The sequence below is a fragment of the Coccinella septempunctata genome, chromosome 8 (genome assembly GCF_907165205.1).
Source record: "Coccinella septempunctata chromosome 8, icCocSept1.1, whole genome shotgun sequence".
Lineage (NCBI taxonomy): Eukaryota > Metazoa > Arthropoda > Insecta > Coleoptera > Coccinellidae > Coccinella > Coccinella septempunctata.
Genome location: NC_058196.1, coordinates 2,170,704 through 2,185,763, shown reverse-complemented (window position 1 = coordinate 2,185,763; position 15,060 = coordinate 2,170,704). Strand labels below are relative to the sequence as shown.

At 42.4% G+C, this 15,060-nt stretch overlaps 1 protein-coding gene across 1 annotated transcript; it reads right to left on the bottom strand.

Annotated features, from left to right (window-relative positions):
- Positions 1-9,087: 9,087 nt before the first annotated feature.
- Positions 9,088-10,453, bottom strand: LOC123319236. Its single transcript, XM_044906107.1, has 2 exons — positions 10,292-10,453; positions 9,088-10,004 (listed from the first exon to the last, which is right to left on the bottom strand). The coding sequence occupies exons 1-2, from the start codon at positions 10,451-10,453 to the stop codon at positions 9,300-9,302; spliced, it is 867 nt and encodes a 288-aa protein (XP_044762042.1). The 3' UTR covers positions 9,088-9,299.
- Positions 10,454-15,060: the final 4,607 nt, after the last annotated feature.

Sequence of the window (15,060 nt, the reverse complement as noted above, 5' to 3'; positions counted from 1 at the left end):
CTCTCTTTCAATTTTCAACACGATTTTGTTGAAAATTTTCTCAGTAAAAGTGTCTAAATCGTCGGCGGATTAAGAGACTTTTCTGTTTTCTTTTGTTTTGTTGATCGTAGGTTTAGCTTGGGGCATTTTCTGTTGCTCCTTCTTCTGTACTGGTTTAGGTACTTCTTTTTGCTTTTCGTCTACTTTGGAGAGGGTGGGCTTCTTTTTCTCCTGGACTTTTTGAGGAATCGTGCTCTGCTGAGCCGATTTCTGGTCGGTTTTCCTCTTCCTTGTAACTAATTTGAATTCGCTACATCCTTTGTAGCTTGCTGGATGGCCTTCTTCGCCGCACAGAATGCATGTGGCATTTCTCTCCTCACCTTTTCTTGTAAGTTCGCAATCTTTTGTGCAATGATTGCCCAAACATTTAACGCATATGTATGGGAAAGAGCACTTGTTTTGGGCATGTCCATACCTCTGACATCTGAAGCATTGGCTTGGATTTTCTGCCCTTCTTTTTGATTCCACTACAATGCAGAGATTGTAGAGGCACCTTATTTCGAAAATCTCCTTTCTCTGAGTTTTGACCAGGTATAAGGGTATGAACTTTTTGGTTTTATTGGATGTCATTCTGGACACCTCGGCGTCATGGATTCCTTGGACTTTCAGATCATTTTTGATTATATCTATGTCAGCATCTATTGGAGATGCCTTATGATTGCGTAGATCTTTTTCTCTTCCACCATCTGGTAGGTAAAGTACTCCTAACCAATCTGGTCAAAATATTTTGTAATGTTTCTGTAGTCGTCCACAGTCGAGGCTACGATCCTAATTCCGTCTTTTACGACGGTTGCTCTGTTGTAGCTGAATTTCTTCATGTAGAGAGCTTTTGAGATCTCTACCCAAACGGCTGTACCCATCGTCGTGATGGGTGTAATTTTATCTTTTTTAGGTAACTCCGTTGCTTTTTTGCGGTCTCTTCGTCTGAAGATGAACTTTCTTTACGCGCGCGTTTTGTGGGCAGCGCGTTCTGGGTTTTTGCAACTTGAGTTGCAAAATTTTTCTTCTTTTCCGGTTCTGGAGCTACTTCCTCTTTGGAGGAATTTTTGGGGACCGCTACCGGCTTTGCAATTTCTGCAAATGTGGGGAATTTCTGTGCCGTAATCTGTTTTTCAATTTCAGCAAAACTAAGGGATTGAGGCGCTTTATTAAGATAAGATAAAATAAGATATTTCTTTATTTCAGATGAATTCGCAAAAAAAAAATTAGTTCACTCAGTAGCTTCAAAATAGTCCCTGAGGTTGTATGGTTCCAATGCAATCAGTAGATTTTTAACTTTATTTCTGAACGCTTCATAGTTGCGTTTTACATCATTTGGTAACTTATTGAAAGCTCTGATGCTCATATAAGCAGCGCTCTTCTCAGTTAATGTTAATCTATGGGTTGGAAACATTATATTTAAATTTCTTTTTGTTGGAGAAAGAATCAATTTTTGCAGTGCGAGATGCCCTTCAATATGGAATATTTCAGCTTATTTCGTGAACAATTACAATCCACTACACTCACGGGGAGAAAGGGTTTTTTTACTGAGGTTTTTCCCTAAGCTCTTGTATCATACACCAATTTGTATGGTACCCCGTTACGCTAACCTCTGCTAAAACTGTATCTCATACACATGCTATAATTATTGTTTGGTGTTCAAGATTGTAATGCTCTATATCAAAAGAATATATATATATATATATATATATATATATATATATATATAACTATTCACATTCTCAGATATGAAACTACTCCTATTTTTATGTAAGAACATAAGGCATTCCAACAAATACAGGCCATAAACAGTGAAAATTCCTCTAAGTCTAAAAGTTCCTCTACATGATTCCCTAAATTTCATTTTGTAAATTATTCGAATTGCTCTCTTCTGAATTAGGAATATTTCCTCTAAGTTTTCATTTGTTCCCCAGAAAATTATTCCATATTTGTAGGTAGATTCAAAGTTTCCAAAGTATACTGTTCTTAAGGTTTTCTCATTCATATATTGGGCTATTGATCTTAGTGCAAAGCATATTTTACTCAACTTCACTGAAATGATTTCTGTGTGTTGACGCCAATTGAGGAATTGATCAATGTAGACTCCCAGAAATCTGACGTAGTTTGATAGTTGGTAGTTACAGTGGGATAAGGTTACTGAATCTGATTTTCCCTTGCTTGACCTACTTGTGTCAAAAAGAATGATTTTTGATTTGTCATCATTTAGAACTAGGTTATTTTGGTTGAACCATGTTCTTGATTTCAAGAAGATGTGGTTTGCTTGTCTCGAGAGCTCTTCAAAATCCTCGGCACTGGTTAATAGATTTGTGTCGTCGACAAAATTCACCATGTTTCCTTCATCTTGCAGTACTATGTGGCCTAGATCGTTCAGGTATACTGAATATAGAATACGAGTGTGCCGATGACGCTTCCTTGGTCGATTCCTATTGTTCTTATTAATATTTTTGACTTTGATTGATTTTTATTTTGTGTGATGGTAACTCTTTGTTTTCTATAAGTCATGAATGAATCAAGCCATTTAATTGTGTTTCCTCTCACTCCATAAAACTCTTATTTCTGAAGAAGGTATTCTTCGTTTAATGAGTCATAGGCTTTAGAGAGGTCTAGGAAAATACCCAGAGCCATCTTACTGTCCTCAAGTGACTCCAAAATGTACTGCAAGAATTCAGAGATAGCTGTCTGTGTTGAGCGTCCATGTAGAAATCCATGTTGGGTATGTGAAAAAAGGTTGTTTTCTTTAAAGTATTCAGTTAGTCTTGTCGAGACTAGTAATTCAAAAATTCTGGAGAATGCTGGTAGTAAACTTATGGGTCTGTAGTTGTTGAGAAGTTCTGGGTTGCCTGTTTTGAATATTGGTTTTATGAGAGTAGTTTCAAGGAATCTGGAAATATACCATGTTTGAATTATTTATGATGTATGATAGTATTTCGCTGACTGTTGGTAATGATAACTTGACTATCATAATAGGAATTTCGTCATCTCCGCTGCTGAATTTGTTTTTGATGGTTTTTGTTAAGTTCTCTATTCCGGAAGGTGTTGTTGGTCTCAAGTAGAAGGACTTCTCTATATGCTTCATGTGAGAATAATCTATAGGTGTTGTAGATATGTTATTTAGGAGGGTGTTTACTGTGCTGTTGAAGTGATCGTTGAAATTTTCTGCTATTTCTTCTGGTGTCCCTTCCAATTGCCAATCTTCAGTGGATCTTGTTGTGCCAGTGATCTCTTTGCATATTTGCCACATAGTTTTACCTTTATTGTCTGACTTGATTATTCTTTCCTCATATGTTTTGGTTCTCTGGTTTTTCAATGCATTGTCATATTCTTTTTTTGTTTTTTGGTAAAGATCAAGATGTTGTTGGTTCACTCTACTTAAGACTAAGAGGATGTCTTATTCGTTTTTAATTTTTTCAATTTCAGGCGTTTTGTGAATATAGGCTCGCTTTTTGTTTAGAGATAGTTTTTTGGGAAAATTCTCTTTGAATATATTTATGAATTCAGACATGAAAACATCCCATTGTCTATTCACTTCGGATCTATCTATCTCTCGCACAAGGTTCCAGTTTTGGTTAAATAGTTTTTCCAAAAAATGCATCTTTTTCTTGCTGGCCATAAAATCTTCGGAAATAGATGGTATTTATCCTTACTTCTTCTGTAGCAAAAATAATTTTTTGTGCTGTGTGATCTGACATATGTATATTAATGACCGAACTTTCCCAATGTTGGATATTTGTGAAGATATTATCGATAGATGAGCTTGTTTTATTCGTTATTCTAGTATCCTGATTTATGACATGTTTGAGGTTGAAAGATCTCATAAGGTTTATCAGTTCTATTCCATCTCTATTTGTTTTTCGTAATTCTATGTTGAAATCACCAGCTACTATTATTTGTTTGTTTTCAGGTATTATTTTGCCAAAATGGTTATATTTCCTCTCTTTCTGATCCATTCACCTGCAGCGCATTCAAACTCTCCAATTTGAGAAAACTTTTGTAATTTGGTTCTTGTAATACTTTTAAGTCTTTTGTGAAAATATAGTGCTGAACCTCCATGTTTTCCTTCAGGTCTGCAGAAGCTTCCTACTATATTGAAATTTCGTATAGTGAATGTGGGTAGTTGTTCGTATGATTTCCAGTGTTCTGTTATGCATAATATTTTGCACTCTTTATGTTCATTCAGTCCATATTCTAATTTATTCAAAGCATTTCCTATAGATAGGGTATTTTAGTGGATAAGGTTTATTTTAGGGGGGCTGTTACACAGAAACTTTTCAGTTGTCCTGGTTTTGTTTGTAGTTCGGTTACTGTTATATTCTCATTTTCGAAGCCAGGTTGTTTTTTGATATGCTCTTGAACCATTTCACTTGTCACATGATTGTTTACTCTATATATATTTAGCCAAACTTTTCTTTCAGGGCCTGCGAAACCAGATTCAATAACTTCGTCGGAGGCTTTTCCCGTTCCTAACCTTTTTTTTGTGTGGCGTTTTCTTTTATGTACTTCTATGAAGTCTGATTCATGTTGTGTATTTGTTTCTCTATTAGATTCGGATCTGTTGTTCAATTGTTCTTTTAATAATTTATTATTTTCTTCAAGAATTAAGTTATATTCTTTCAGTATTTCGTATTCTTTCGTATTCTTGTTAACTTCCTCTCTCAAGAGGCGGATCTCCCCGACCAACTGAGACACGGTTTTAGTCAGTTTATTTATTTGAGCCTTCAACTGCCCATTCTCTTCTTTGAGCCTTACAAGCTCCTCTGCTTCTCCATCGATGAATTATTCGGTGTCCGTAGCTTCCATGTAGGAGCTCTTATTGTCTGAGACCTCAAACATGGCTTTTTGTCCGTATTGAACTAAATGAGGTATTTCGGAATAATAATGAATATTGGAAATCCTCACTACTATGTTACCATAATATTAAGCTATGTGGCTAAGTTATATATTTTCTATTCTATCAGAAAAATAAATCGACTCACCAGTGATATCCGTAGAACCAGCGATCTTGGAAATGATCTGGACTCTGACACTGAATACACTGAATTTGAACGAATTTCCGCTCTATAACACATACACTTATAGAACTCACAAAAAACTTCGGAAGTTTCATGGAATCAAAAATTCCGTAGCTTCGCTAGTGTACACTCTCCCTTCGACTTTCTCTTCCACTTTCTCTTTTACAACACGTCCGCTTTTGTCGAGTTCTCACGCAACAATTCCTATACAGACGCTGACACGTCCTGAACAGGTGGGCCCGTTCTTGGACCCGATTAAGGACCCGCCTCGGGTCTCTGCCTGATGTTCGGGCGGTCTCTGCTTCCTCCGACGGATACCTGTGGAAACAGATACCGCAGAGAGGCGTCAACCTCTCATCTGACCTGCTCTCTGGAACCACTGATATTTGGTACTTGACTCAGCCCATACAAGACCTCGTCATTCTCCGACCTTCCACCTTGGTCATGCCAGTAGTCATGAAGGAAACGGGATGTAGCACCTCGTGTCTGCGGAACGAACTCAGCCGCGTCTGGGTTCATAGGCCCACGATTGAACGAGGCCGGAGCGACTAGCTCCTCCTCAACCAGAGTTCCCGCGGGCAGGACTTGGTTGTCCCTAGAGGTGACCAGCAGCGCTACCGACTCGCTCATCCCCGAAATACTTCGAAAGCCTCGCGAGAAGTTCCGCTTACGCCTTCGTCGCGGAGCCTCTGTAGGATCTCCCTATACCGGAGCGTTCTCCGACCGACGGTTCTTGATGAAATCAAGATTCCGATCGGGGTAGAAAGGCATGAGAAACTGGTTCACATGCCTCCCGGAATAGGTGAGTTCCCGCCGAGCAAGCTCGACGTAGTCCTCATCCGTCCAGGGCTCCCCTCTCCGGTTACCCTCGTACCTGTCCTCCAACTCTCGGTTAAAGGAGTCAGGGTGTGCCCTTCTCATATGCAGCCTCATACCAGTGTAAGTACTGAAATCAGCCGCGCAGATTGGACACGTACCCGCGTTGTCGGAGGGAGGCCCGCGACATCGACGCCTCCTGATGTGAGTCCTTAGATTGGCGTCGGAGGAGAACTCCTTGCCGCATTGGCAGAGTACCATCGCACCTCAGCGCAACCCACTAACTCTAGTATGGTGTGGATCACTAGTGGAATATAAAAAACTTACCAGCTGTGTAAAAAGGAAACGCAATCCACACCCAAAATGCGTCGATCCGTGACTCTGCTAATCTGGATCGACGAAGCTCGGTACCCCCTAATACTCAGGCGTGGAGGTGGGCCAACGGTATACCAGACCTTTATATACCGCCGATGTGTGAGCCACTTAATGCCTGACCTGAGTGCGCGCCTACCCGTTAGCCGATCCAAGACCGTTACCGGGGTTCACCACTGGGAGGTGGGTAAGCACTTGCCGATAGACTCGTTGGAAACACCCACGAGTCGAACACAGTAAGAAAAACGCTCGCCCAAACGCTCGAAGATCTCACAGGAAGACTCAGGATGCAACCGCAGGGTTTCTCGACCAACGAACCCACGAAGTGAGCAAATTTTACTCACGCCGTTTACCAAAAAAAGGTGCCCGGGGGCACGTTTATTTCACTAAAGAGCACCAAATTGGGTGCTTGATATACAGGCATTCAAGATTACAGATAAGATTATATAATTGTAAGAGAGAATAAAAGATAATTATGTATAGAGTGGTTAGAGAGAACAAAAGTCAACATAAGTGGGCATCGTAAACAATTTCCTAAACACTGAGAGGATTATTGTCGCAAGGTGTTAATCACTCGAAGGTGCCACAATACACAGACACTTGGCACGCTTCATTACCTGCTCAGGCCGCTACTGTCTCCGTCGATAAACAGGTAGTTAAACAGGTTTTTATTGAGGCGGCACGTTTAGGAATCCATGTCGGTTAATTGTTCACACATCGCACACAATTGTTTATTGTCCGAGTACACATTAACACATTTACAGATTGAGAGTTGCAGAGTCGAAGTAGCAACATGTGATCTGGATTTGAAAGGGCCGGTGCTTTTTATCACATGTGTAGCCACGGATATCCTAGATCCAGAGTTCGTTGGACGGATTTGCATCCGATAAAATATTAAATATTTCTAGGTTTTCTAGAAAGGGAATATGCTCCAAGTTTGGCGGCCAGGTGTGTACTTCCTCGTGTATAAGCTCTTGGGCATTCAGGTATTATGGGCAGTCCAATATTCTGTGGCGCGGGTTATCAGATTGGCTGGGACAAACGTCACATTCATCGTTTTCACTTTTTCCAATTCTCTTCAGGTGACAACCGAACTGCCCGTGTCCGGTAAGCACCTGGGTTTTATTAAAGTGGATTGCGGGTGTTACTATATTTACATCTGGCAGAAAATCGTGGATGATGCGTCCCTTGTCCGAAGTATCCCATCTTTGTTGCCATATATCTTCGGCCTTAAGTTTTAGATATATGGACGCGTGCCGGAGAGTGTCGAATTGTCCTGGGAAGATCGTTTCGCCTTGGAAAGTTGATACACGCTCTCGTCGCAGCTCGCTAAGGCAGTTCCTCATTTCCAGTTCCAGGTCGAGCGGTAGAATTCCGGCGATTACTCCTGCGGCTTCCGCGGAGACTGACACGTAGCTCTGCGAGATTAACCGCGAAACTGTGCCGTATATGGACCTGTATTTCCTATTAATTTTGGAGAACGGCATCCGGTTCATCCACACCCGGGATGCATAGCCCAATATCGGAAGAAGTGCTCCGCGCTAAAATGTTCTTATGGCGGCCTCGGTGCTCTGTCCCCAGTTCCTACTAGCTTTTTTCCAGATTGCCATGCAAATACGCCTCGCCTTTGTCACAGAGTAAGCCGCGTTCTTCTCAAAATTGAGCATTGGATCTATGATTACACCAAGATACTAGTACTCGTCAACTTTCTTGATTATAGATCCGTTGATGTTCAATCGAATATCTCTGTGGTGCACACGCGGTGGCGATTTGTTTAACATGACAACCGTTTTGTCTTCCGATATTCGCAGTTTGTTAGAGCAAGCCCAGGCAACTATTGTGTTTATTGCGTTCTGCACGAGTATTTTGAATTCTTTTCTGCGGTGGGACTCAATTATAATGACAAAGTCATCCGGATATGCTAATATGGTGATTCCATCCGGCCATTCCATGTTCAGCAGTTCGTCCAGAGTCAGGTCCCAGAGGATTGGTCCCAATACAGAGCCCTGTGGACATCCTTTAGTTGTGCGTTTCCGCACCATGCACGTTTTCTGGGTAAAGATAACCTCACGTTCCGACAGGTAACTTTTGATGAGCGCAATCAGACTGTGGGGTGCATTCCGATTCCGGAGTATCCGAATAAGCGCCGGCCACCACACGTTATCAAGAGCCCCTTTAATATCCACAAATATTGACATGATGTATTTCGCGTCAGAGTCCTTAATTTTGTCCCGGTATCTGGTTAGCGCGTCGGTCGTGGACCTTCCAGGGACAAAACCGAATTGATTATCACTGTGCAGCGGGATGAGGGTTCTTTGTATTCTCCGCTGCTCCATGTTTTGGATGACATTATTCACCTCGGGATTGTCGTCCGGAAATATAGTGTTGACTATATGTGTCATTGTGCTCTCTGGTGTTAGGGTAATTTTACCATCTTCTTGTTTGAAAGAGCTGAGTACACCAGTACGATGGAATTTTTCAGCCGCGATCTTATAAACTACGCCCCAGGGATTCTGTTTCAGGTCGTTTTCGGCGAAAATAAACCAGCTCCGCTCCCTTGCCTGCTGAAGTTTCTTTTTGAACCGCCGCTTCATTTCCGCCATCTTATCATGAAGATTCGTCGTGTATTCGTTAAACCGGTTTCGGTAGAAAAGGTCTTTGGTTTTGAGATAAACCTTCCGATGCCTTTCTACCTCATCCGTCCACCAGTCCGGGCGATTTGGGTATCTTTTTCTCTTCGCGGCTTTCTTGAGAACACTTTCGCGGATTCCGTTTTGGAGCCGGTCAATCGCAGAGTCTATAGCACTACATGAATTTAGGTCCGGCACTGTACAGTTAATGGTTTCAACCAATTGCAACATATCTTCACTAATAATATCCTCCTTAATGCGGCTTACGTCCACTATATATCGCGGTTGATTGTCAGGATCACCTTTCTGGCTGGTGATTTCATATGTGATGGCTCTATGATCTGACGTTATAAGATCAATATGAACGTTCCAATCACATATGAAATTTTCCATATTCTCCGAGGTTAAGGTTAGGTCAATGTAACTGGCGCCATTAACCGTGCCTATGTTTGTAGATCGGGCAGCAATCCTGGGCAGTGTGATGATTCACCTCTTTCGCGCCACCACGGACACAATTCGCGCACTTATGTTTAGCGGGATTATCGCGAACATCACAATCCCGGTTCTCATGTTCCGTTGAGGCGCAGTATCCACACTGTTTGGTGGATTTACAGTATTTTGATATGTGCCCAAACCGTTGGCATTGGAAGCAGCGGGATACTAGGAGGAAGTCGCGAATGCCGTGTGATCTCCAGGCCGTGAAGATTCTCCTTACTTTTGCGAAGTGACTCCTCGCCGCTGGGTGCAATTCCACGATCCAGGAAGTTGTTGAGTTCCCCTGTTTCCGGCCATATTTAAACATCTTCCCGACAAAATCCTCGGGCACTGATTCGGGAAGTGGTTTTATGTCCAGGTCTCTCGCGAGTTCTTCCGCGGTCTTGGATTCCGGAACATCTAGTATTTGCATTCGAGGCCAGTTTTTATTGACGCGACTGGCCTTGAGATTTAAAGATTTTAGTAACGCGGAGTCAGCCAGTTTTAAAACAGAGGGGCATGTGGATTCCACCAGGATGGTGATTCGATCGACGCGGACATTAAAATCCTGCGGTTTTTTGGACATAAGCAATTTTTTAGTGTCCTCTGCACATTTTATTCCGGTACACTCGGCGGTGGGTTTTATAATTACTTTGTGCTTTTTCTGCGTTGCCGTCGAACGCACTATTTTGGCGGTCGATTTCACATTCCTTGAGGCCACTTCACTGAACGACGGTGCCGGTGTCGGCGTTGGCGCGGAAATGCCCGGTTTTCAGCTAGCGCGGATTTCACTAGTTCAGTAATTCGTTCTGCGTCAATATAACTTGCGGAATTGGCGGAAGGTGCAGTTAGGAGGAACTGTAGGCCTCGTTGGAGTAAGTCCACTGTCATAAGGCAGTTTTGTTTTTTACCGACGCTTTCTTTACACGAGATCAAAAAGTCCCGAATCACCGTCAGATTTTGGGTGCAAACGTCCACTATCTTTCGCGGATCTTCCTCGTCACTCTCAGTAAATTTAACTGGCGTACCCAGCACGGTCGCGACACTTTCCTCGGATCTCGAGGCCGTAGAGATTCTCCTGCTTTTCGCACTGGCACTCGCAGCACTGGCCATTTTTCGCGAAATCCTTTTCAGGATAAAGCACTATTCACTAAAGTCACTGTCTTTTGAGTTGATTGAAATCCACTGTCGGAAGAACTTAACTTCACTTTATGAACTTAGGAAGGCACACCACACTAGTTTTCACTCGGAGCGATCTACCTGGGATGTTACCAGCTCGGTTGCCGAAACACGACTGACGCCGTTTACCAGCGCGTATTTACATCGCCTATATTGAGTGAATTCTAATCTCGTCGTTCAATCGCTGGTATTCACATCGTCTATATTAAGTGAGCGAATTCTACTCACGCCGTTTACCCGCGCGTATTTACATCGTCTATATTAAGTGAGTGAAATCTACTCCCACCGTTTATCCGCGGGTATTCACATCGCCTATATTGAGTGAATTCTAATCTTGCCGTTTAACCGCTGGTATTAACATCGTCTATATTGAGTTAGTGAATTCTACTCAAGTCGTTTACCCTCGCGTATTTACATCTTCTATATTAAGTGAGTGAATGTCTTCTTCCACCGTTAATCCGCGGGTATTTACATTGTCTATATTCAGTGAATTCTAATATCGCCGTTTACGCGCTTATATTTACATCGTCTATATTAAGTGAGTAAATTCTACTCTCACCGTTTACCCTCGCGAATTTACATCCCCTATATTGAGTGAATTATAATCTCGACGTTTAACCGCTGGTATCAACATCGTCTATAAAACTCTCTTTATTCAAAAAGGTACAGCTTGCTGGGCCATATAAAAGTACATAGGGGCCGCCCTGCTCAGCCCATTATGATCATTATAATAGAAAAATTAGACTTAACTTTATCAAATAACAATAACAATCAGAAACATAAGAAACACAAAGAACAAAAGAAACACGAAAGCCAGGCGAAAACGAACACAGCTTCACGCACCCCGCGCACAGCAAGGGAGATGTTGCCTCTGCGTTATTCGCCAGAGGTAGCACAGAGGGACAAAACCCGCGCACTGTCGGCACTTAACAACGAACAATATTAACTCCACACCCTCCTCATGAAGTCCCCGTGGATGTACCAACTCCCACGCATAATGGTCTGCACCAACTCTCTCCTGAGACTGACGTTGTTCACACCCAGCTCCTCCAAATATTCAGTGCTCTGGCGACACCACATACCCCGGGCTCCAATAACGGAGGGAAGGATCTTGATAGTTCTCTCTGGGTATCTCGTCTCAAGGGCAGCTCTGAATTCAGGTTGCTCGTACACCAACCTCTTGAACTCCCACGACTCGCTTAAATCGCGCGGCGTCTCCCACGATACGGAAACATCAATCACAACCACCTTCTCGTGATTCGAGAAAACCAAGTCAGGTTTGTTGTGGACCCCACGGGTGTTCCTAATGTGGGGCTCCAATTCAACGCACCATCCCCTCTTTAGTTCCGCGGTTTTTATTCTGGTGGCAACGTGGTTATGCCGTTGCATTATAGCACCATTAACGATCGAACATCTCTGGAGGATATGTGACAAACTCTCGGCGCGGCCACATCCGGTCCTGCACATCCTTTCTTCAGGGGGTTTATAGGGTAACGCCCTAGTTACCCTAGAAAATTGTTAGTCCGAAGTTGTATGGACTTGATATAATCTTGTCCGGACCAATACTTGGGGGGGTTATCTATGACATATTTGGAGGCAGAGTCTTTTTGAAATTGTAGTGTGCCTCCCCTATAGTATGATTGATTGAAGGTAATCCCATTCTTCCTATCAATCTGCTCCTTGGTCGTCGCATCGGGCTTGATCATCTTGTTAATCCTGGCGGGTCCAATCCCTGGCTTCGTCTAACAGGTATTTAAAATCAGTAGATTCTCTAGACACCGACAGCCATCTGTTTTTGATTATGACTGGGATTTTTTCAACGAAGGAGAACACACCAAGACCTCCCATCTTAGCTGGCGAGTATATTGCAGAGTCGATGATGTCTAGTGGATGATGTGTCCAAGTGTCCTCTCTTCGTGGCCAATTCATCTAAAAGCTCATCGAGCACCGCGTTGAAGACGATGGGAGAGAGAGGATCACCTTGCTTCAGACCTCTTTTGATAGGGTACGTGGCAACCTCCTGACCTAAACACGATATTATGGTCTCACATCCATTCAAGTTGTTCATGACGTAGTTGATCGTTTTTTCGTCGACTCTGAGTCTCTGCAGGGCCCTCTTTACAGAGTGATGTGAGACAGTGTCGAAGGCCTTTCTGAGATCAAGGGTTAACAATACCACGCTCCTGCCTGTCATGCGTTTCCTCTTCATAATGGTGTGGACGGTGAGATTATTAGCGAAACACCCGTCAATCTCAGAAAATCCTCTTTGGTTTTCATTGAGTGGGATAACTTTAAGTCGCTCCGCCATCAAACGGTTGAGTGTTCGAAGTAGTATGGATGATATGGAGATGGGTCTCCATCCATTTACCTTTTTAGGGTCGCCTGAATTCTTTGGGATCAGGGTAGTTCTTGATTTCTTCAAGCAGTCGGGGACATGCTGAGTATATATCAGGATGTTGTATAACAGCTCAAGACGGACAGCGGGTATTCTTAATAGGTCGTTTCTTGTCATGCGAATTCTACTCTCGCCGTTTACCCGCGCGTATTCACATCTTCTATATTAAGTGAGTGAATTCTACTCACGCCATTTACCCTCGCGTATTTACATGTGAGTGAATTAACTCACGCCGTTCACCCTCGCGTATTTACATCGCCTATATTGAGTGAATTCAAATCTCGCCTTTTAACCGCTGGCATTAACATCGGCTATCAATTATTTATTATCGTACGAATACATCATAAATAACATTATGCCTGGTAATAAGTACCAGGCAGATAAATAATAATATGCCCGAAAACCTAACTACAATACATTAAAATAAGAATTAATTAAATGAATTGAATAACTGAATAATCCCTAATACAAAGGTTAGATATGACAAAATAAACAATGCATCAAATTCACAAACTCCGCTCCATCCCATAATCCATATAATTTTCATTCCATTTCGGTCGTCGCCAAGCCCATCCGTGTCTCGCACCATACACGTCTTCACCCAATTCCTTGCCGCCGTCTTGCACCACATCTGCCGCTATACATGGATGTTGACTTAGTAAAAGTATTCCAGGCAGCTACGGACCCGACAAGGACCCTGGAGGACACCACGGGAAGATCTCTTCTCTTAATGAAACCTAGGCTTAGAAGATCTTCAGCTGATTGTTTCGACCATACGCCTCTCCAGTTTAGTGTAATGGCGTAGGTGAGTACCAAATCCGACCCATATTTCGATTTGAGTAGAGATCGAGCGAGGTTTTGTGCTCGTTATAGTTGATCTTATTTGAGTTTAGTCGTTCCAAGTTGCTTTGTTCACTCACGACTTGTGCATCAAGTATAAAGCTGGTATTGCCCAGAGTAGCTATTATGTCTGGTTTTCTATTGCCCTCTGATGTTGCGAATGCTGGCTCGCATTCAACTTGGTAGCCCTTGTTGATAAGACTTCGAGCAACGTAGTTGGCAACAGCGTTATGCCTTCTTGCGGATGCCATGTGTTCTCTTACAGACCTGGATGACGTGGTTGTTTGTTTCTGGTAGATTACATCCCGCTCTACATGCTGTGTCTGTGGGTCTGCCTCTTGTTGTTCGAGAGACAGACGGAAATGCGCCAATTCTTGCTTTGTTGCAGTTGACGAAATCTCGCCCCGATAGGAATTTGGTGGGGGAGTTGATCCAGGCGTGCTGACCTCTCACATCAGTTGCGTGTCTTAGTGGACCTCCGTCTATGGACTTATAAAGAATTTCGGCCCACATCTTATCAAGTGCTGCTTTTGATGTTATGGTGGTGTTATTATTTGTTTTGAGCCTTTTGAGCGTGTTTACGGGTATTCTGTTGAATATGTAAATATAAATCTTCGATTTATGAATTATGGAACTAATTAAAGGAAACTTTGTATCAAACTAAATTAAATGATTATAGAGACTCAACAAAATCAAGTCCAATACCTGTCCTCAGAGCACTCAACAATCCATCTACATATAGATTGAAGACTATTGGTGACAGAGGATCGCCTTGCTTCACGCCGTTCACCCTCGCGTATTTACATCGCCTATATTGAGTGAATTCAAATCTCGCCATTTAACCGCTGGTATTAACATCGGCTATATTAAGTGAGTGAATTCTACTCAAGTCGTTTACCCGCGCATATTTACATCGTCTATATACAGTGAGCGAATTCTACTCACGCCGTTTACCCTCGCGAATTCACATCGCCTATATTGAGTGAATTCTAATCTCGCCGTTTAACCGCTGGTATTAAAATCGTCTATATTAAGTTAGTGAATTCTAGTCAAGTCGGTTACCTGCTCGTATTTACATCGTCTATATACAGTGAGTGAATTATATTCTCGCCGTTTACCCGCGCGTATTCACATCTTTATATAATAGGTGAGTGAATTCTACTCTCACCGTTTATCCGCGGGTATTTACATCGCCTATATTGAGTGAATTCTAATCTCGTCGTTTAACCGCTGGTATTAACATCGTCTATATTGAGTTAGTGAATACTACTCAAGTCAAGTATCTGTATTTTGTCCTCCTCATGTC

Bases quoted from the DNA above. Each gene is read 5' to 3' on its own strand.
- LOC123319236 (XM_044906107.1), bottom strand. From the start codon at position 10,453: ATGGCCAGTGCTGCGAGTGCCAGTGCGAAAAGCAGGAGAATCTCTACG. The intron at 10,005-10,291 runs GTGATTCGGGAC...ACGGCAACGCAG, and splicing joins TTTGCACCCAAAATCTGACG to AAAAAGCACAAAGTAATTAT.